The following is a 20,091-nucleotide window of genomic DNA, read 5'->3' as shown; positions in this document are numbered from 1 at the left end:
ATTGAGGTTAGTTCCCGCCCAGATCCTCTGAACTCCACTTCCACATTGTTCTCCTCTATATCCAGGGAACTAAGATGCCGGTTGATGTACTCGGCGGTACCGCTATCCGGCCTATTCAAAGGGAAGGATGGGAGGCAATCAGTTTCTTCCTGTATGATAAATCCACAGGTGCAATCATGGGGCGCACTCCCAAGTCTTGGGCTTTAATCATCGGATTTTACATAATCTATTACATCTTACTTGCCGCTTTCTGGGCCCTTTGTATGTTTGTATTCTTTAAGACAATTGATGATACGGTTCCCAAATGGACAACAGATGAAAGCCTGATCGGAACAAGTGGAGCACTGGGAATTCGTCCAAATCAATCCGATGAATTTATCGACTCCAGCATGATCATATTTAACCAAGCAGCAGAGGGCAAAACTGTAACGGGTGGGGTGGCAGGATGGAAGGAATGGGCGGAAAGAACAAACAAGTTTCTTGAAAAATACAGGACAAGTAAGGGGGTTGACTGCACTTCTGAAGAACCTGGTCCAGGCAAATTCTGCAAGTTTCCATTGGAGAGTCTAGGACCCTGTGGTCAGGATAATTTTGGATATGATCTTGGTAAGCCTTGTATTTATCTGAAAATGAATAAAATCTATGGACTCACCCACAGTTACTACAATGATACTGCAGATTTACCCGAGGAACTACCAACAGACTTAAAACTATCAATGGCGAATCTTACTGGAGAGGAACTTAATCAGATCTGGGTTAATTGTCACCCTGAACATCCTGCTGATAAGGAAGGTCTGGGCGACATAGAATATTTCCCTAAATCTGCTGGTTTCCACGACAAATATTTCCCTTTTAAAAACCAAGCAAACTACCTTGGCCCCCTGGTGGCAGTGCAGTTCCAAAACCCAACCGCAGGCCAGCTCCTCCATATTGAATGCCGCGCATATGCTAAGAACATACTGTACAGTAAGAGAGATAAGCTCGGCATTGCGCATTTCGAATTATTGATTCATAATGAAGCTACTGCTAAGAAAGCAGATGCAGAGTTGTAAACACCATCTTCAGTATTTTCTTATGTAACCAGAGCTGAAAACTTTAGAATGAGATATCCTTAATCCCGACCTGTTAATTAATTTGGAGATTAATAACAAGAGGAGAACAATCACTATTTAATCTAGAGATTAAGGAAAAGGGATATCAAGCATTGATCTCGATATCCACCATTCTAAAGTTTTCAGCACTGAGCTGAAAACTTTAGTATGTGATATCCTTAATCCCGATCAGTTAATTAATCTGGAGATTAAATTCATGAGGAAAACAAGCAATATTTAATCTGGAGATTAAGAAAAAGAGTGGATCAAGCATTAATCCCGATATCCACCATTCTAAAGTTCCCAGCTCTTTTGATTTAATCATATATATATCGCAGATATTGTCTGATATCTTTATTTATTGTAAGTTTTCTTGGCTGGATAGACTGAAATATAAAATATTAGAAATACAAGGTTATCTAATAAACATAAACATCAGCTACAGGGTGTCCCACTAAACATGACAGTTGGTGAATAGTTTTTAATGTCTTCTTCCATTCCTTCCATATACTGTATTAGATATTAAAGACTTTTTGCTGTTTATTTGGTTTAGAAAAACTTTACTGAAATTTATTTTACTTAGAAATCAATTTTACTGTAATATGGATGCCATAAAATATGTATTATTATTCTCTTTGGTAACAAACAACTTGACATATTATGGAAGAAGACATTTTTAACTATTCACCAACTGTCGTGTTTCGTGAAACACCCTGTATGTGCAGCATGATTTCTTGTACCCTAGAAATCGTAAAGGATTTTGTAAATTGCAAAAGTTGCAACCGTTTTGTGAGTTTATAAAAAAATTTCATTTTAAAATTAGAGGAAAAATGACGTTGATAATTTAACGTTTTTTTGACTCTTACTCTAGTCTGAAAGGTGACAAACAATAGAACTGCTTAAAGACCGGTTCATCAGAGCTAAATCTTACAAGGAACACAAATCCAGCCAGATAGACTTAAAGCAAGATTATTTACCCTACTGGTTCATTAGTTGAGTACATCGTAGCATTAACGTTAATAGCAGGGCTAGTTCTTTGACACTAGTACCATTTACAGAGTGGCTTGTCCGATTCACAACAGCAACCGTTATAGATTTTTCTGATAAAGGATGAAATAGATTTTAAAGGTCACTATGTTGACGGCATGTAACTATTCAAATGAAGGGTCACTAAGTACTTCTAAAGTCCAAAAAGAATTAACATTATTTAACACAGCTTTTTTCCCTGTATAAATCGAAATTGCTTTTTTTGCTAAATCTTGATTCTATCCCCTTTCCCCTGTTATAACAAAACAAAATAAAACATAAACATTATAAACTTGGAATGCTGGGTTGTCCCCCCCCCCAGGGGATCCATTCTTCTTCTTTTCCGCTCTATTCTTCAATACCTTTTCTCTATCTACTACTTTTCATTTTCCTCCTTTTCCTTTTGTTCTAAATTGTTTTCTTTTATTTGGTTTTATTTAAATTGAACATGGATGTATCGCTGCAGAAGGGCCTCTCATTCAAAACAACCAACAATGGTTAGAGAGGCCCTGGCTAAATTAAAATGTAAAAACTGTGAAACTGAAATTGTTTTTAATTAAATATTTAGTCAAATATATATCTATCTATCTATATATCTATCTATCTAACAACAGTTATTGTGATATACAATCTAATATCATTGATAATATAATGTGAAAAATTGTGAACTGTGGCCGAATTTAAAGAATTTGAGCCGCGGCTTAAATATGGTTGTTTCGTCTTAAAATTGTATCAAATGTTTCAAGATTTAAGCCGGCGCTTAATTCAAACCGGGTTTTGGCAGATTTAAACCTCAGCTCAAATTCTTTAAATTCCATCTCTGGTGTACATAAAAGTTCTTATTCTTTACTTTCACGTAAGACTCATCAGTCAGTAATCTAAGCGCTTTTTTGTTGTTAATACATAAATAAAAATGAATTAAGATTTGTCCTTTAAGTAGAATTAAATCGAGCGGAAATTGTGCATATTTTTTTATTCAATCATTCACAGTCAAATTTAGTTTCCGAGGGTAAACATTTTTTCTTGTCTAAATCTTTTTTTACACAAAGATAGTAATATTCAAATTTTTATTTTGTAAATAAATAAGTTAATTCAGAACACAAAATTGTTAAAATCATCACAGATTAGTAAACTCAAGGGCCAGGGCCGGAACAGTGAATTGCTTAAATTTTTTTTTTCAATCTGCATTTGATTAAACATTCATTTTTCTCCTATATTTAAATTTTCTTGATATGATTCTTGGACAGTAGTTTTCAATGTAAATGGCAACACTAGAAAAGTGACAAAACAAAATGGCGGCTATTTAGAACATGGTGATGAGAGCAAATACCGAATAGAGAAGACCACAAGGGTAGGCAACCAACAGCTGCTGATCACGCATCTCCAGCGCTGTTACAAACAGCTGAAAACAAAACTGGTTGAAAGCAAACAGTTACCAAACAAATAGTATTAAAGATTTAAAAAAATCCCTCTCGATTTACTCTTAGTTGAGTTTCTCTATTTAATAGTGCGAACTTTAAATGGACTTTCCATGCCACTGCCCTACCCAAGAAGCCTAAAAACAGGACCGCATCCCACCCTAAAAATATCTTTTTATACGTTAAGAAACCAGAAAAATGATGTTATTTCTCTATCATCCCATTTAATATACAATGTTGACCCCTTTCCGAAGGGAGAGAAGGGTAAAGGTGAAATATTTGTGGGTATCTCTGAATTCATTACATTATAAGATCCACATATCAAAGCTGTACGTTTAGCAAAATATTTGTTTCACAGAACATACAAATTCTGTACCTTGCTTGAGGATGCAGTACACCAAAGTACAGCTATCCCCGTGAGAATTGTACCGAGAACACCAGTCAGAGAGAAGAGAACAGATAATCCAGAAAGCCCAACAATAGGAATTAGACAGTAGCCGAGTACAGATACTACAGTACCTTGAAAAAATAAGTCTGAAAAATGTCAAGTAAGAAAATGAAGGGGTTAATCTTCTTATCGAGGACAAGATTCAATGTTATTTTCTGGGTGGGGTGTTATGCAGTACATTAGACATAGAACCCTGGACTACCAATTTGTATTTAACAGTTTTCAACGGAGTATAGAAAGCTTTAAGTCTTTTTTATTTGGTAAAATTAAGCATCCTTCTTTTTATCATAAAAACTTAGATACTTAGATTTTAACAACCTTGATTGTATTTAATATTTTGAATTTTAGAAAAATTTCTTAATATCTCACTGTCATTTCTTCAGTTACAAAAACGACCGACCACATTTCAAACATCCCAAAAGAAAGAAAATTGATGCTACTCATCTCTTAGTGGGCAATATTATATTTACAAGATATTAGCCACTGTATCTAATTTTTCTCACTCCAGGGTCCATCATTTACAACAGCTCCCCTCTCAACTTTATTTCTGACTTTTTAAAAGAAAAAAATATTTTTCATGAATGAGCGATAGGCAGATTAAAAGTATGTTGAATTTAAAACTTAAGCACACCAAGAAGAGATTAAAAAAAATGTCTAAAAATTTTAGGGCCCACTTAAGCTGTAACAGTTGAAAGCCTGTCTGTAAAATTATAGGCATGGGACGTAGCTTTGCGGAGGGGGGATAGATAAAACTCCTATTATTGAGGATTAGGTTAGGTTAAGACAATTTCTGGGCCGAGCGCTGCGGCTAGCAAAGGCTATGGGGCCGAGCGCCGCGGCTAGGATAGACTAGGGGGCCCGTGCTGCGGCCACATAATCAATTTAGGAGTTTTATCTATCCCCCCCTCCGCAAAGCTACGTCCCATGCCAAAATTATATATCTTGAATCTAGCACAGGACTGTAGTTAGGTAGATAAAAAACAAATGTATAAGCGGGGCGTGGTTCTTAGGAAAAATATCTTTTTATTTTGAAAATTTACAGCAACAAATGATTTTGAATGTAAGCATGAACAATAAACACAGTTACGCTTATCGCATTGCCGGGTAAATACACTCATGAATTATCGTTAATCATGTGCTTGTTATGTAGAACTTAGATTACAGGGGTACAATTTTTCTTAAAAACACATCCCCTCCCACTACCACATCCACACAATAATCCCACAGCTAGTATATGTTGAAGTTCTAATGAATACTTACAAATAGCAACACCGGAAACTGCCATCAAGTTTAACAATGCATAGATTGCAAGACAGCCCAGCAGACCAATACCTGAATTCACCAAATTTATAAAAATTTTATCAAGCAAAGTTAAAACCAGTACTTAGGATCTGGATCCAGATCCGTTGGATCCGCAAGATTTTGGCTTCCTGAAACCAGATCCGCAAAAATATGCGGATCCGGATCCAAGGGGTAAAATATCAACCAAAAACTGCAAAAAAAACTTTTTTACTCCTATAACCAAAATCTGAACTTTTGAAAAAAAGAGGGATTATAAAAATTTCCTCATTTCTAATTGGTTTATCGAGTTAAAGAATAAAAATTTAAAAATTTTTTTTTTAAAAATTTGAAAATTATTTTTTGTTAAAAAAAATCAGTAAATCTTAAAGAAATTACCTGGATCCGGATCCATTATTTTCAAGTGCGGATCCAGGATCCGGATCCGCATCAAAATTAAATGGATCCTAAGCATTTAAAACTAATCTTATTAAATTATGCAATATTTTCTTTTTAACAGTTGCAAAACCTCTCATTTTGATTTCCTTAAATATAAAAAATGTCTGACTGTACTAAACTCACCGTAAATGTAGTTGAAGTGCAGCTTTCCACTCAGCATTAGAAAAGATCCAAAAGCTAAGATAAAGCACAGCGGTCCTGCCAAATCACTATCACCTACATCAAAATTTACTTTAAACTTAATCTATCGAAATATATCAAAAATGGTAATTCTAGGAGACTGTCGTTGTAATTCAAGGGACCCTCCTTTTAAAGAGGGCCATTTTATGATGCCCTTAAAACTCTAATTTGAACAATAATAACGTCGTTTTACTATTTTGAAGTGTTAATTTCTGTTATTTTCTACATGGTATCTGAAGCAAGACATGCGCAAGTCAATTTTGAAGTGAAATCACGAGTTTTCAAATAGAAAAACAAATGGATATCTAATTCATACTTGATCAGATAAAGCTTTTAAGGGTACCGTTGTAAATTGGGTATACCGGCCGCTAAATTTTCCAGTGGAAAAGGGGGGGGGGGAATAATTGAATTATTTAGCGCGAGGCGCGCTGAAAATTTTATGCCCCCTGACAAAACCCCCCCCCCCCACCTGGAATTTTGTGCAGTAAATAAGGACAAGGTTAATTTTTGTCACACTCACAACCATGAGCATTGAGCAGCTTGGGATTGAAAAATGAAATTAGCCGCCTCTGTGAAGGGTGCAGTGGCTTGAAATTGCGTTTACAGCCCCTTTATTGAAGATCTTCAGATGCTAATACACAAGATATGAAAACCAAACTAGTGAACCTGCTGCCGCCTGGTCTGTAGCTCTGAGTGGATTAAGAACTGTTAAGGTTTTCTGTAGAATATGATCAGGGTTGATTCCTAGCTCCTAACCAGCACAATCAATTAATCAACCAGCGAAAAAATACAGGTGAATGATTTTCCCCTTTCGATTGAATATGATCTAGACTCATTCACATTTATTCATTTATTCTAACCCAAAAGAATTACATTCAAATAAAATCAATCAATAAATCAACCCAAAACAAAGGTTAAGACTTCAGAATTCATGCTGCTGTCTGTTTCCTTATATATTCCGCAACTTGTTTCTTTGCTAAATCATTAAATAAGTCGTTAAAATACTATATTCAAGACTTGGTGTTGTCTTGGTTGAAGAGTTTCAAGACGTTTTACAGTCTTATACTTTGTGGGTAACCCTGCAATTTAAAAATGAATTGTGCTAGTTTCCTCTAAAAGTGGAGGTTCTTCATCAAATGCCGAGGTCGTCTGAAATATTATCATAAGAAAATGCTGTGACAATACAAGGAAAAAGTCCATGTTAAGCTAGATGAGTGAAATCAAAATGAATCTCTTATTTGTTGAAAGGCATTTTGACCAGATAAAAAATTTCGTTAATATTTATTTATATTTTGGAGGGTGTAAAGCAGTTAATCAAATAAATTAAAAACTTGCCTTTAGATATTCTATTTTCATCCCCCGCCCACTGATCTTTGAAAATAATTTCCCCTTCCCTTACACCCCTGTAATGCGGTTTAAAATCAAAGAAGGAAGAGATCAAATAAAAAAGTTAATACCGCCGCTGAAGCTGTGAAAGATGCAGTGCTGTCAGGGATAAACATGGATCCTAAACAATTTAAAAAATAAAATGTTCCAAATTGTAAATATTCGGCATTAGATGCGTAGTCGTGCATACCGAATATGACGTGATAGGATTCAATTTCATATATCGATGTTCTAACTGCAGGTTTGATTTTAATGGTAGGCCGAAAACGATTGTTTTACCCCCAACTTAAGTCATTTATTGCACAAACTTATATAAAGCAGAATTTTCAATTTAAAAACAAATCTCATTAAGATGAAAAATACCTAAGATGTAAGAACGATTAAAAATGCATAACATGTGACAACTTAATGGAAAATAAATCATTTCTAATCCATAAATTTCTCATTTATATGTTTTGGAGATGGTAGAATAGATGGTGCCATATCATAATATTGTGAGATTCAAAAATAAATTATTTTTCTTTAAAAATAAAGAATCATTGGTGTAACCTGTATATGAGGTTTGGTCCACATACCCCACACTAGCATCCTTAATACAAAAAATTAACTATCATTTCTAGAAAGATTAAGTCATTTGGTTAAATTTTCAAATTTTTATTTATGTTACATATAACCCTTAGTTTAATAACAACATAAACCATGTTAAAGGGGTACACGTAGATTTATGAATTGAGAGGACGATGGTTGAGTAATTTCATATGTAATTGATGATGTTGTTTAAGAGCAAATAGTTTTACAATCAGATTGAAATTATTAAAATTTTAAGTAAAAGGAGTGTGTGATTATGCTTCAGAAATCATGTTCATTGGACTGTTCAAAATTAAAACTTGGGTCTGACAATCGTCTCACTTTACCACATCTTCATGGGTTCCACTGTATATAGCTCAAAAAGGCCGGAAATGTAAAAGCCATGCCCTTTCTTGGTACCATCTTTAAACAAAATAATGAATATCAAATTAACATAGTTGTTCTTTACTCTTGTAAACATCTAAGAAATGTGTAAATATTCTTTAAAAAAGGAAGAAAATGGACATTATTAAAAATATGAATATTTTCAAGGTTCAGTCTACCTGCGTATAACCGCTATTATCATTATAGTTCCCATAATCAAACTGCTGGAATCCATCAGCCTGGGAAAACAATATATTTAATAATTAAAATATTATTTAAATAAAAAGGAAGCCCGAAATATTATAGAATAAAAGAACTTCATTTATATAGGTTCTGGACGCTAAAGACCACTTTAATGAATAAAAATTACTCCAATTTAAAATGAGAAATAGGGAACTTAGTCTTAACGGGTTTAAAGAGAGCCCCTGAACCAGTGAAACTAAAGTACTCAAGAGCAAGGGCTCCCCTGAACAAATTACTGTAAATACGCTTCTAAATATATTTAAAAATACTTTAATCTACTTGATGCTATACATATTAATATTGGCTTTACGTTAAAGTTTCCGCTAGTTTATTAATTAACAGATGACTGTTTCGCAATAAATGAAATATCGTCAATTTTTTTTTTAATTTATCCAGTATCCACGAGATTCTTTATTTAACAATTCAAACATCTACAACTAGCTATTTGGTAACAATTTAAGAAACAAAATAAAAATAAAACAAACAAAACACGAAAATTAACACAAGTTGAGTTAAAATCAAGTCTAAAAGGGATTTTAAAGGTTACAAGTTGTAAGGTATGAGGGCTAACTTTTCTTGTGTCTTAAACTTTTGAACTCAGCAGTCAGCACTCAAGACGGTTCATTTTCCCCTAGCAGGCACAATCTTAGGACAGTTGTATACCTTACTCAAAAAACGGAGTTCTTGACAATTTGTTTTCTGATATTATGGATGATTTTTTAATAAAAACACGCAGGAATAGCAACCAAGAAAATAACGCCAGGTTTTTGTTTGAAAACATGTCAACATCAGTTGCTGGGATGAAATATACAAAATATACTTGAGTTTGTTTACGTTCCGCCTATAAATTGCAGTGTACATTTTATGTAAATCAAAGATATGATGGTGTTTGGTATATATAATCTTGACATGATCTTGATTCATTTCATCCAAAACCTGCCAAAATGGTTTATATCTATTAACGAGGTTGATTATGTCAGGAATGTTAGTAAAGTTCTTAACTTGTTGTTAATAAAGGTATACCAATGATCAATTTAGAGGATCAACTTCCGGTTTGAGACGAAATTACTTTACTGTAAGCAACGCTACTTAAGTTACTCCACGGTATACGTTTACTGAAGCCGGTCTCTGAGCCCTGGCCGGACCAAGTGAATATTGCCGAGGTAACACACCACCAACAGCTTCTCCTGCTTCGGAGACTACGGATCCTTGACGGGACATTTCATTTCCAGGATCCCGATATCGGAGTTCCTAAATATCCGAGTCTCGTTAAACTCCGTTCTCGTTAAATAAACCATGATAGCTCCAAAATTCCAAGGTTCAGGTATAGGGTATAAGTCGAAAAAATATTCATTACTCATACAAGTCTTCAAAATTATTTTTATACACTATCCTTGGAATAATGTTAGAAATACTCCAATACTTCATGTCCTCAGACTAATACCAAACTACATTCCTTAAATAACTTTTTGATAACGGGTATCCAACTGGAATTGAATTTTTTTTTTTTTTTTTTAATCAGACAGTAAGTGCTCTCTCAGGGAAACATTTCTAGGACGGTTTTATTTTTAGGGACTAGGATCGGAGTCTCGATTAGTTAAAACTTCCTGGATTCAAAATGAATCTGTCTTTTGTTTTAAAACCATCTATATAAAAAAGTTTATTCTAAGATACCGAAAAAAATATATATAATAATCTAAAATAATTTAATATTTTAGCTGGATCTTATGTTCTACATCAGTTCGCCTCTCTTAAGTGTTCTTACCATTTCAACGCAATGCAAAAACGAAAAGTAAAATCAAAACAAATATTAAAAATTTTAAGTTTACATAAATAAATACACATTAAGCTCTAAAAGTTATTGCCCCGCAAATGTCGTCTTCCTTTCAAATTGTCAAACAGTTTTTTTGAGACATAGATAATTTTTAATATGCTTGTTCGATCAAATACATAACTAAATATCGGCAAGTGTAAAAAATTACTTTTGATGTCTAACATTGTGTGAACACTAGGGGAGGTGAACTGTTGCAAGGAGGTGCCTGTTCGAGTCCATGCTCTGTTCCTAACGGATCCACATGGAGCATTTGATGTTAAGATTGCAACTAATACCTGTCCTGCGTTCCAATCCTGTTGGTTGTAATTTGACCATGAACCGTCCTGAGACCATTCGCCCATCTTTTAATCTGTAAATGACCAAAACAAGTATAATAACGAATAGTGTAGTAAATAGAAAAATATTAGAGTAATGCAATATTAGGTCAATTTGATATCTGAGTCGGATCATATGGGACTGGTAACAAAATTGGTGGCTTTGATAACATACAAAAATGCGCCAAAAGTTTCTAATTGATACTATATTCTTTTAAACAATACAAGAAAAAAACAGTAAATAATAAAACAAAATAAAGGAAGAGAAATAGAAATATAGAAAAGGCATTCATTGAACGAAGCAACTAAGAACCCCTTGAGGAATACACAATTATTTAGGGACATTAACATGAGGTTATTAGTAGGGTGAGAATTTAGATCTTGGTGCCCCTGAGGACCTGTCCTGACCACGAGCTGAACCATTGTTGCGTCCACCACGGCCCATATTTCCCATCTAAATAGTGAAATAAATGACGAATTAAATATTTTAAAAAAATATGAGACTCTCACCAAGGCCCATCTAAATATAAAATATAACAATAAGATATGTTCACTACCATGATTTCCATCTCTTAGCCCTCTTTAATTATACCAAAAAGTACTCATTTCCGCCGGAAAGTTTAATTTCAGCAAAAAAATCTTTTAACTTAAAAAAATAATAATTATTAAAAAAGCAACATTATCCTCTAATTTTCAACTAAAAGTTAAAAGGAAATAATTAATCAAACCCTAAACAAATTTACCAAAAAAAACTTTTGGTAAGTTTCAATTGGTAAGTCAAGTTACAAATGAACTTACCCCGCCGGCATATCCTCCCTCTCCGAATAAGTTTCCTCCGGTAATATTGTTGAAATGTGATAGTGTGGCCAGAGCCTTCATTACTTCACGGTTAGCCGCAGCGCCTGAATATAACGTAAACCATTGAAATAAATTTATTTCGGGCGAAGAAAATAATCGTTTATATTTAATTACATATGAAACAATAGCCAGTTGAATTAGGACTACAAAAGTTAGTTAAAAATAGTATTTATTTAAGTTTTCTGAATTTTTCCCCTTAGCTAGGATAATCAATATTCATTTTGGTGAACTGGTTATATTTAAAAACTTAAAGTGTTCCGTTACCGATTCACACAAGTAGCCTCTTAAACAACGCCTGATCAATTTAAGAAATTTTTATTTCACCGAATTTTGAAATAAAAAATCTGCAGCCGAAGACTTACAATCTTCAGGAAGACAAAAATTTCATTTTTTGTTTTTTAAGGTCCAAGTGTGAAGCAGCTTTTGGAAGTATTTTTAAAAGACGTGTACGCGCACAAGCAAAATGTGCTCACGCACCTAAACCTGGAACTCCAGCTCCAGATCCTGAGCCCATATTTCCGTATCCGTAATCACGATAGTCGTGGCTGCCATGGTCGCCACCGTTACCGGCATGATCGTATCCTCCCTCATCTCGTTTACCTCCATCCAACTAAATACAAACAAATCATGAACAAGAACATTCTTATCAATTATCAGACATTTAAAAATAAATCTGTAAACTTAAGATATCAGCCGTAAATTATTTTTGTGAATAAATAAACAAATCAGGCTGATGTAAATGTATTTTGTTAACTAGTTACCAATTTGGTTAAATATTGAAATCAAAAGTTTGTTTCATTAGGAATTGTTTTCAGAACTCGTTTTAATTTTGTAAAAGCCCCATTCTACATTTTTTAAAGAGATAGAATCAATTAAGTGTAATTATGGTTTAAGCTAAACTCCGTTTTTAAACGTGAACAATTCCGTTAACTTTTTTTACAATAATAATCCGGATCCTTGGTAATAAACAAACATTGTTTTGGAGAAAAACTAACAAAATACCTGTAATTTAGTATTGTAGCAAAAACTATTTTGTTTAAGTTCTACGGTTCCACATTAAACATTAAATTAGTTCACCTGATGAAGTTCAAGAGACATGTTGATCAAGTTCTTAGCAAGGGTTACAGCTTCAGCAGTTCCTAATTAATAAGTAAAATATCATTAAAGAAGAAAAATATAGATTATTGAGATAAATATAAATCAATAAGAAAAATATGAATTACTGAAAAAAATATTGTTTAATGAAAAAAATATTAATTGATGAGAAAAATATGAATTAATAAGAAAAATATGAATTAATAAGAAAAATGTAAATTTAATTAATAAGAAAAATATGAATTAATGAGAAAAATATAAATTAATATGAAAAATATGAATTGAGAAAAATTATCCGGATCCAAAAAACACTGCTAAGGATCTGAGTCCGTAACATTTTGATTTTGACATTTTGAAATCAGTTTAATCCAATCCCAACTGTCTATCTGTTCTGTCTATGGCGTAAATGGACCTGAACGGACCTTCTCAGATCCTATTTGATCATGTTTATGTTTGGTTAATTTACCTGAGATATTGATTGTTCTCTCAGCACTGTTAGCCTGGTCCTTGTCAGTTCCCTATATTAATGCAGATATAATTTTTTCTCGCTGATTTGATTTTAATCAATTTTTAAAGCATTTATTTAATAGTGCAGGTAGCTCTACATAAAATGTAGTAATCACTGATTATCTGTCTTTTTTATGTTTTTTATGTCCGATTCAATCATGACCCAGGGGTGTATATTTTCTTTAAAAGTCATTGCCCCAGAAGTTGGGGTATTTTTTTTTAAAGGGTTTTTATTCGCTAAATCAGGAAAAATAATGAAATGATTTTTAGGTGAATATAAAAACTTTGAGTAAAAAGGATGGAAAAGGATGAGAAAACTTGCCTTTTCATGTTCAATTTTTAATTTTTTAATTCAAGGGGGGTAATTGTTTAAACTTTACACCCCTGTCATGACCACAAGACCGATTTGCCTAAAATTTTGATTGTGAACTTGGTAGAACCTTGTGTTAAGTAAGTTTAAATTAAGTAAACTGACTTTTAATGCAAAAAATTAAGTTCTCGTTGATAAACAAATTCATTTCATATTTTCATAGTTTTATTCAACTACAAAGCACGAGATAATACAAATAAAAAAATCACAATTTACTATGTAGTTTGGACCCGCCTAACCAGAGTAGGTTGTTTTAATTGGTTGGCCCACTATAAACAAATGAGAATTGCAGATAAAAACAATGTACATTGTACATTTTAAACATAAGAATGATAATAATAATAGATATCGAGAAAGGATTATTTTAAAAATTTGTAGGTAATAACTTTTTGCTTCTTTTTTTAGAAGTTATCTGGATACTTGATACTTTTTAATGGAATTATTTTTCAACTTGAATTAGTTTATACTTTTCCTTTCCTACTGTTTAAAATAGATGAATAATAACCTTGGAAATCTGAACGTTGGCTCCACTCATTTGCCTGATCTCAGCAACCTTACTACCTCCCTTTCCTAGGAGAAAATTAATTTATTAGTGCATCTTTTCTAGAAAGCTGATTCCCCTGATTAAAAATCTTTCCTCTCGAATATTAGTAATGATTTTTGTGAATTGTTAATTTTTGGAAAAATGCAGTTTGAGGGGTTAGAAATATCTCGATATCCCAAGTTCTCTGAATTCGTTGATAGGTTTAATTATTCAAAACAGCCGTTTTGGCTTGATTGGTCCAGCTATAAAATATCCATTTTTTTTATTTATTTTTATATTCAGTAGCAAAAAAAAATACCATTTAAAAACCAGTCGTACTTAGTTGACATAGTATTCTCCCGTATATGAATTTTTGTCTGAAGACAGTAGAAAGGAATGATAGAATATTCTGAATACCTATGATGGAGCCAATATGCTCGTTAGGTACTGTCATTGTGTGATGAGTCTCCTCTCCTCCTCCTCCTCGCCTGCCGGAATATTTTGATTCACTAAACTCATGATTGTTCAAGGACTGTCCTTTTCAATCCTGCCAATGTTAGTAATGTTAAAGGGATTATTGTTGTAATTTCAAGTAACCCTCCAATTAAAAAGGGGCATGTCCGAATCACAACGGTATCCTTATAAATGTATAAATTCGAAAATTGTCTCCCTTGTTTCAGCAAGCATAGATATCTTTCTCATTCTTGGTCATATACAGCTTTTAATATAAAGGGTAACGTTGTGACTTGAACATGCCACTGGAGAGTGAAGTCATTGGAAGTTAAGCCTACAATCCCTTTGATCTGCACCGTGCTACATTTTTAGTCTAAACGCATTGGATGAACGAATTACGATTGACGAAGAGTGCCATCTTGGCCGTTGGAAAATTTAGTAAGATTAAAAAATATATCAGAACATAAGAACATCTAAACAGGAATTTTCTGCAAAATGGAACTTGGAATTTGAAAAATATGTTCCAATTGAACTACATTTTATTTGTTTGTATTTGTGTTCAGAATTACTTTAATTTAGGAAAATTATCAAAATCATTCCTAAGTTGCGGTCCAGCCATAGAGGCAAGGGCAGCAAGGGGTCCAGCGCCTCCTCCCATCATACCTCCCATACCTCCCATACCTCCCATACCACCACCACCACCACCCATACCTCCCATTCCGCCGCCCATACCCATACCTCCACCTCCTCGACGCCCCTCATTTCCTCCGCCCATCTGTCCACCTCCGTAAGGTCCCATGGTAACACCTTAAGTACAAAAAATTAGGTCGGCATGCTTAGTAAAAAAACAAACAATAAATTGTAAAAAAGCAAATGGAGAAAAAGAAAAGAAAAAGAGGCACATTATTCAATCTCAAAGGTAAGTTAAGATCGATTTTAAAAATACGCCCTTTCCCCTCTCACAAGAAACCATTTTTTAGGGAGGGTTGGGGTTAGTTATTTAGGTATTTTTAAGTCTTAAACACTCCTAAGCAGTGAGCAAGACGGATGAAATGAGGCTTAAAAATAAGGTTAGGACACGCAGAGTCTCGTTTATTTTCTTACTTTCAGTGCAGTTATTTGGAAAATAAACTGAGAGGTAATGCTTTTCTAATTTGTACTCAACAGCACAGTACTGCATAACTACCTGGTTTGTACTGTACAACAGAGCCCTGCAGAGGTTTGCTGGCAAGCACAGACACAATTTGATAGATCGCCTTCAAAATTCAATAATTTCTTTAACCATAAAAATCTACATTTACAGGGTGGCCAAAACTTTTTTGAACCCATCCGTACAAAAGTCCGTACATTTTCAGAAGAAATCCGTACAATCCGTACAATTTTCAAAAAACAATCCGTACAATCCGTACAATTTTTTTTAAAAAAATCCGTACAATCCGTACATTTTTTTAAACCAATCCGTACATTTTTTTAAAGATCCGTACATTTTTTTAAAAAATCTGTACAATTCAATCCGTACAATCCGTACATTTTGGCCACCCTGCATTTACATAAATGGCGACAAAAAAGTAGGGGAGGTTCATTTTCAGTACATGATTTTTTTTATCAAGGGGATTAAATTTCGAGCTAAAAAAACGAGCAAACGATTTATTACCCAAAGTAACGATGATAAGTCAAATTCATAAAAGATTAATAATGAAATGATTGATTATTTGTTTTCCTCGACAGCTTTGTCCTTGGGGCCAGCCACGGTGACACACCGTTCAGTCGAGCTAGGGAGCAGGTCCGAACCTACGTTTACAGATGCACCACAGCTCTCCCTAAACAATACAATATTAGTATACTAATTCCTACCAGTAAATTAACTCGTGTATAAATTTCTTAATTTTAACCAGTGTTTCGGATCCGGATGGATCCGTATCATTTGGTCGGATCCGGATCCGTATCAGGAAACGTTGATATGGATCCGGGTAGCGCCAAAAATTAACCAAAACCATGGAATAAATAAATCAAAATGGTTCGTAAATGTATTATTTACATGACGAAAATTTTTCAAAATTATCTTTAATAATTTAATGTTTACATTTATATAATAGTAATGACGACATTTTTAACTTTAGGATTACTATAGTTTATAAATTATAACCTTGCATAACATTTAATAGGGAAAATCCGATTCACAGAATCAAAAGTTACCTCGGATCCGAAACACTGATTTTAACATAATGTCGCTTTTTTGTTTTGTTTTTGGTCAGTTTGTGTAGTTTCAGTTGGAGCGCGTGCTCAACTATTCATAAGGTTTAGTAAAAACACATACTCAACTCTTATTTTAGAATTTTTAAAGGTTGACATCAACCCTAGCTTTAACTTAAGATCCTAAAAAGATGTCTGACCTAATCTCCTTGATCTTTGATCCAGATTTGCCGATAATAGACCCGCATTGAGCAGCAGCCACAACCAACCTAGAAATAATAAATTCCAGTGATTTCCTTCTCCAAAATGAACCAAGAGAATTTAGTTAAAATTTCTTATTTTACACTATATACACTATACAGCATTACAGAAGTACAATTTTTTATTGAGATTGTTCGTAAGCCAAGAATTCTGAATTTCTCCATACTAAAATGTTTTAGTTATTAGGGAATGTTATAGGGCAGGTAAGAAAAGCTAAATTAAAAAAAAATAAATCAACGCTAGGAACCCTCTTAAACGAAGGTTTAAGCAAAAAAAACATCATATTTTAAGACCAATGCGATTTTCTGGCTTGAATAAAAGAAAAGAAAACTGAATAAATAAATATTTAAAGGATCGAAATATAGATTTCCTATCCTATGACCTGAGGTTTAAGGTGTCCTTCCTGTTTCCCTTCCCCTCCTCGCCGGCCTCCAGCTTTCCACACATCAGGTTATACGCCATGCTAACAGCATCACCGCTTCCTAACCAAACCAAACGTTATAAATTAATTTGTTTTAAGCTGAACCTAACTTTTTAGTGTCGCATATTATTATTCCGTTTATAGAACTTAGGAAAAAAGATATAATTTCAAATTCAATCATAAGCCCCCTCCAAGAGCATTGTCAGGACTCAGGTGCCCCTTAGTGTTCCCGACATATCTTACCTTAAGAGAAAATCAAATATTTTTTTGTGATACGGGTATATATTTTTTTTTTAAAAGTTGCCCTTCCCTCAACTTTGAATTAAATATACGATTTTGTAGGAAGAATACAAAAACTTTTGGGGATTTGGATATTAAAAAAGAATAAACAAGCTTTCCTTTCAGACCCTCCCTAGTCATAATTATAGAATAATAAATAAGAAGGTTTATTAATGTTAATCAAATTTGTATTTATCAAGTCTGTTTTCCTGTGACGGTGATAACACGTTCAGGTACACTGCCATCACTGATAAATATTTTAGCCTCGCTCTCCGCTCTGATCTGATGTATAGTCTCACCACCTTTACCTATAATCACACCAATCTCTCGGCCTGGGATTATCATACGCAAAGTTACGTTAGAATTAGAAGTATCCATTGCGTCACTCATGTTGAGGATTCGGGATCTGGATTCGTAGGATAGTCTTGGTTTAGGATCCAAGGAATGGATCAGAGCTGGATTCTGGTTAAGGATCCGAGGAATGGATCAGCAGGTAGGGATCAATCAGCTGGAATGGATTCTTCAAGGAAGGATCAAGGATCTCGAACTGAGGATTGAAGGATTGGTTTGGATGAAGGATTGACCACCAATATTCTGGAATAAGATGGAAGATGAGGATTAGAATGAAGAAGGAAATGAAAGCTGGAGAGAAAATGAAGATCTTTAATTGGTATGACAGGTTATATACATTCAAAACAAATTATTTTTTTTTCCAATATAAAGAGGATGGTGGAGATGTCCAATTTGATGAGTGAGGGGGGGGGGTTCCATGCATTCATTTCTGGTTCAAACCTTCCAATTTTTTGGCTAAACGCCTAATAAGTGATCTTCTTCCATAAAATAAAAAAATTGGACACAACTGACCTCGACAAATAGAAAATGTGTAATTTCTTAAAGAAATTACACATTTTTAATTATTATCAATTTTGTAAATGGATCTCATATGTAACACATTGATATAATTGGTCATGTGGCCGCAGCGCCCGGCTTTAGCCTGTCCTAGCCACGGCGCTAGGTCACCTAGTCTGTCATTGCCTCGGCCCCCCAGCCTATCCTGAACGCAGCGCTCGGCCCAAAAAAGTGTCTAAACCTAAACTAACCCTAAATATATACTAATTTTGTTGAAAATTGTTGAAATTGAAAGCCTGTTCGTATTAAATATTGGTAAATTACCAAGAGCACGATTTTTGGACCCCCCCTTGCCCCCTCCTATCAATGTTGTACATTGATCTCATTTGCATCACATGGATATTATTGGTCATGTGGCCGCAGCGCCCGGCCCCCTAGACTTTCATAGCCGCGGCGCTCGGCCCAGAAAGTGTCTTTACCTAACCTATTTTATGAACTTAAGTCTGTCCTAGCCGCAGCGCTCAGCTTCCTAGCCTGTACTAGCCGCAGCGCTCGGCCCAGAAAGCGTCTTAACCTAATCTAAATATATACTAGTTTAGTTGAAATTAAAAGTCTGTCCTGGCCGCAGCGCTCGGCCCCCAGCCTGTCCTAGCCGCAGCACTCGGCCCATAGGAATATACCAAAAATCGTTCTCTAGGACGGTCCCTAGTTATCGAAGTAGAAAAGGTTAGCATGTAGGAAGAAAATTAGATAGGTGATGAGTAGGTAGGTGAAGTATGAACGAAAATGGGACTTTCAATGGGTTTCTAACAGTGCTTAGGATCCGGATCCGCTGGATCCGTAGGGTTTTGGCTTCCTGGATCCGGAACAATAAGTAGATCCACGGATCCTAGGCGAAAAATTAAAAATTATTTTTGTTTAAAAATTCACTAAATCGTAAAGAAATGATCTGGATCAGGACCTATTTTTTTCCAAAGCGGATCCAGGATCCGAATCCGCATCAAAATTAAAAGGATCCTAAGCACTGGTTTCAAGTTCAAATGAAATCACGAGTGGAACATAAGAAAGAAAACGATCAACGATTATTAGCATTTACAAATTACAATACCATGTTGATTGTTGATGCTAAATATTTATTTAATAAAAATAAATGCCAACGCGGCTAAATTTTGCTCCTTTAATTTTGACATAAATATGAATTGTAACTACATAAACTAAATAGAAAATGATTGAGTAGATATTCATGGATTAAATCGTTCATAATAAAATACGAGCAAAATAAATAAAAGGATAAAAATATGAAGTTGTTTTCACAAAATTTACAAAACACGCACCGGGTCAGCCATTTAAAACCAAACCAAATGGATCTAACGATTTCTTGCCTTGCGGCGATATATCGGCATTCACGGCTTCATGGTTTCGCGTTTATTAATTTGACAAATAGTTTAAAGTAATTTTCAAATTAGGCGATAAGTACATTTGAACCTGTGAAAAATAATTATCAGAAATAATATTTTTGATTATTAATACATCTTCAACATTTAAAAATTCTATTTTAATTTAAATTTAAATTTCTACTGTCCGCTTTAAGAAAGATCCACTAAATTCCCTTAAATCGGTAGCGGCCAAACTCTGTTACTTGCAAATGCCGCAA

General features: G+C 34.1%; 3 protein-coding genes across 4 annotated transcripts; 1 reads left to right on the top strand and 2 right to left on the bottom strand.

Moving 5' to 3' along the window:
• On the top strand, nt 1-1,155 carry LOC111713910 (sodium/potassium-transporting ATPase subunit beta-2). The gene has a single exon (XM_023488901.1). It carries the CDS (start codon nt 75-77, stop codon nt 1,050-1,052), a length of 978 nt encoding a protein of 325 aa, XP_023344669.1. The 5' UTR covers nt 1-74; the 3' UTR covers nt 1,053-1,155.
• A 2,014-nt stretch (nt 1,156-3,169) lies between these two features.
• On the bottom strand, nt 3,170-10,674 carry LOC111713899 (protein YIPF5). The gene is made up of 10 exons (XM_023488890.1): nt 10,590-10,674; nt 8,417-8,476; nt 7,836-7,875; nt 7,358-7,407; nt 7,011-7,049; nt 6,567-6,651; nt 5,844-5,936; nt 5,244-5,315; nt 3,912-4,054; nt 3,170-3,519 (listed from the first exon to the last, which is right to left on the bottom strand). Exons 1-10 carry the CDS (start codon nt 10,653-10,655, stop codon nt 3,421-3,423), a joined length of 747 nt encoding a protein of 248 aa, XP_023344658.1. The 5' UTR covers nt 10,656-10,674; the 3' UTR covers nt 3,170-3,420.
• Nucleotides 10,663-18,184, bottom strand: LOC111713898 (poly(rC)-binding protein 2). 2 transcript variants are annotated; one of them, XM_023488888.1, is made up of 13 exons: nt 17,798-18,184; nt 17,271-17,370; nt 16,828-16,896; nt 16,155-16,254; nt 15,621-15,690; nt 15,034-15,241; nt 14,399-14,490; nt 13,964-14,028; nt 13,048-13,099; nt 12,564-12,625; nt 11,964-12,096; nt 11,427-11,530; nt 10,663-11,082 (listed from the first exon to the last, which is right to left on the bottom strand). In XM_023488888.1, the coding sequence occupies exons 1-13, from the start codon at nt 17,976-17,978 to the stop codon at nt 10,987-10,989; spliced, it is 1,332 nt and encodes a 443-aa protein (XP_023344656.1). In that variant the 5' UTR covers nt 17,979-18,184; the 3' UTR covers nt 10,663-10,986. The 2 variants fall into 2 exon arrangements, with proteins under 2 accessions (XP_023344656.1, XP_023344657.1); XM_023488889.1 differs by having other exon boundaries at nt 14,399-14,469.
• Between the last annotated feature and the right edge of the window lie 1,907 nt (nt 18,185-20,091).

Source organism: Eurytemora carolleeae, unplaced genomic scaffold (assembly GCF_000591075.1).
Source record: "Eurytemora carolleeae unplaced genomic scaffold, Eaff_2.0 scaffold3, whole genome shotgun sequence".
NCBI classification, from domain to species: Eukaryota; Metazoa; Arthropoda; class Copepoda; order Calanoida; family Temoridae; genus Eurytemora; species Eurytemora carolleeae.
This window is presented reverse-complemented; position numbering and strand designations above follow the sequence as displayed.

Excerpts from the sequence above, each read along its gene's own strand:
- LOC111713910 (XM_023488901.1), top strand. The coding sequence starts at position 75 with ATGCCGGTTGATGTACTCGGCGGTACCGCTATCCGGCCTATTCAAAGG.
- LOC111713899 (XM_023488890.1), bottom strand. The coding sequence starts at position 10,655 with ATGGGCGAATGGTCTCAGGACGGTTCATGGTCAAATTACAACCAACAG. Across the intron at positions 7,050-7,357 it reads CTTTCACAGCTTCAGCGGCG|ACGACCTCGGCATTTGATGA; the intron begins GTATTAACTTTT and ends ATAATATTTCAG. Across the intron at positions 5,937-6,566 it reads TACAGACCAGGCGGCAGCAG|GTGATAGTGATTTGGCAGGA; the intron begins GTTCACTAGTTT and ends ATTTTGATGTAG.
- LOC111713898 (XM_023488888.1), bottom strand. The coding sequence starts at position 17,978 with ATGAGTGACGCAATGGATACTTCTAATTCTAACGTAACTTTGCGTATG. Across the intron at positions 17,371-17,797 it reads ACGTGTTATCACCGTCACAG|GAAGCGGTGATGCTGTTAGC; the intron begins GAAAACAGACTT and ends TGGTTTGGTTAG. Across the intron at positions 11,083-11,426 it reads AGGGAGGATATGCCGGCGGG|ATGGGAAATATGGGCCGTGG; the intron begins GTAAGTTCATTT and ends TTCACTATTTAG.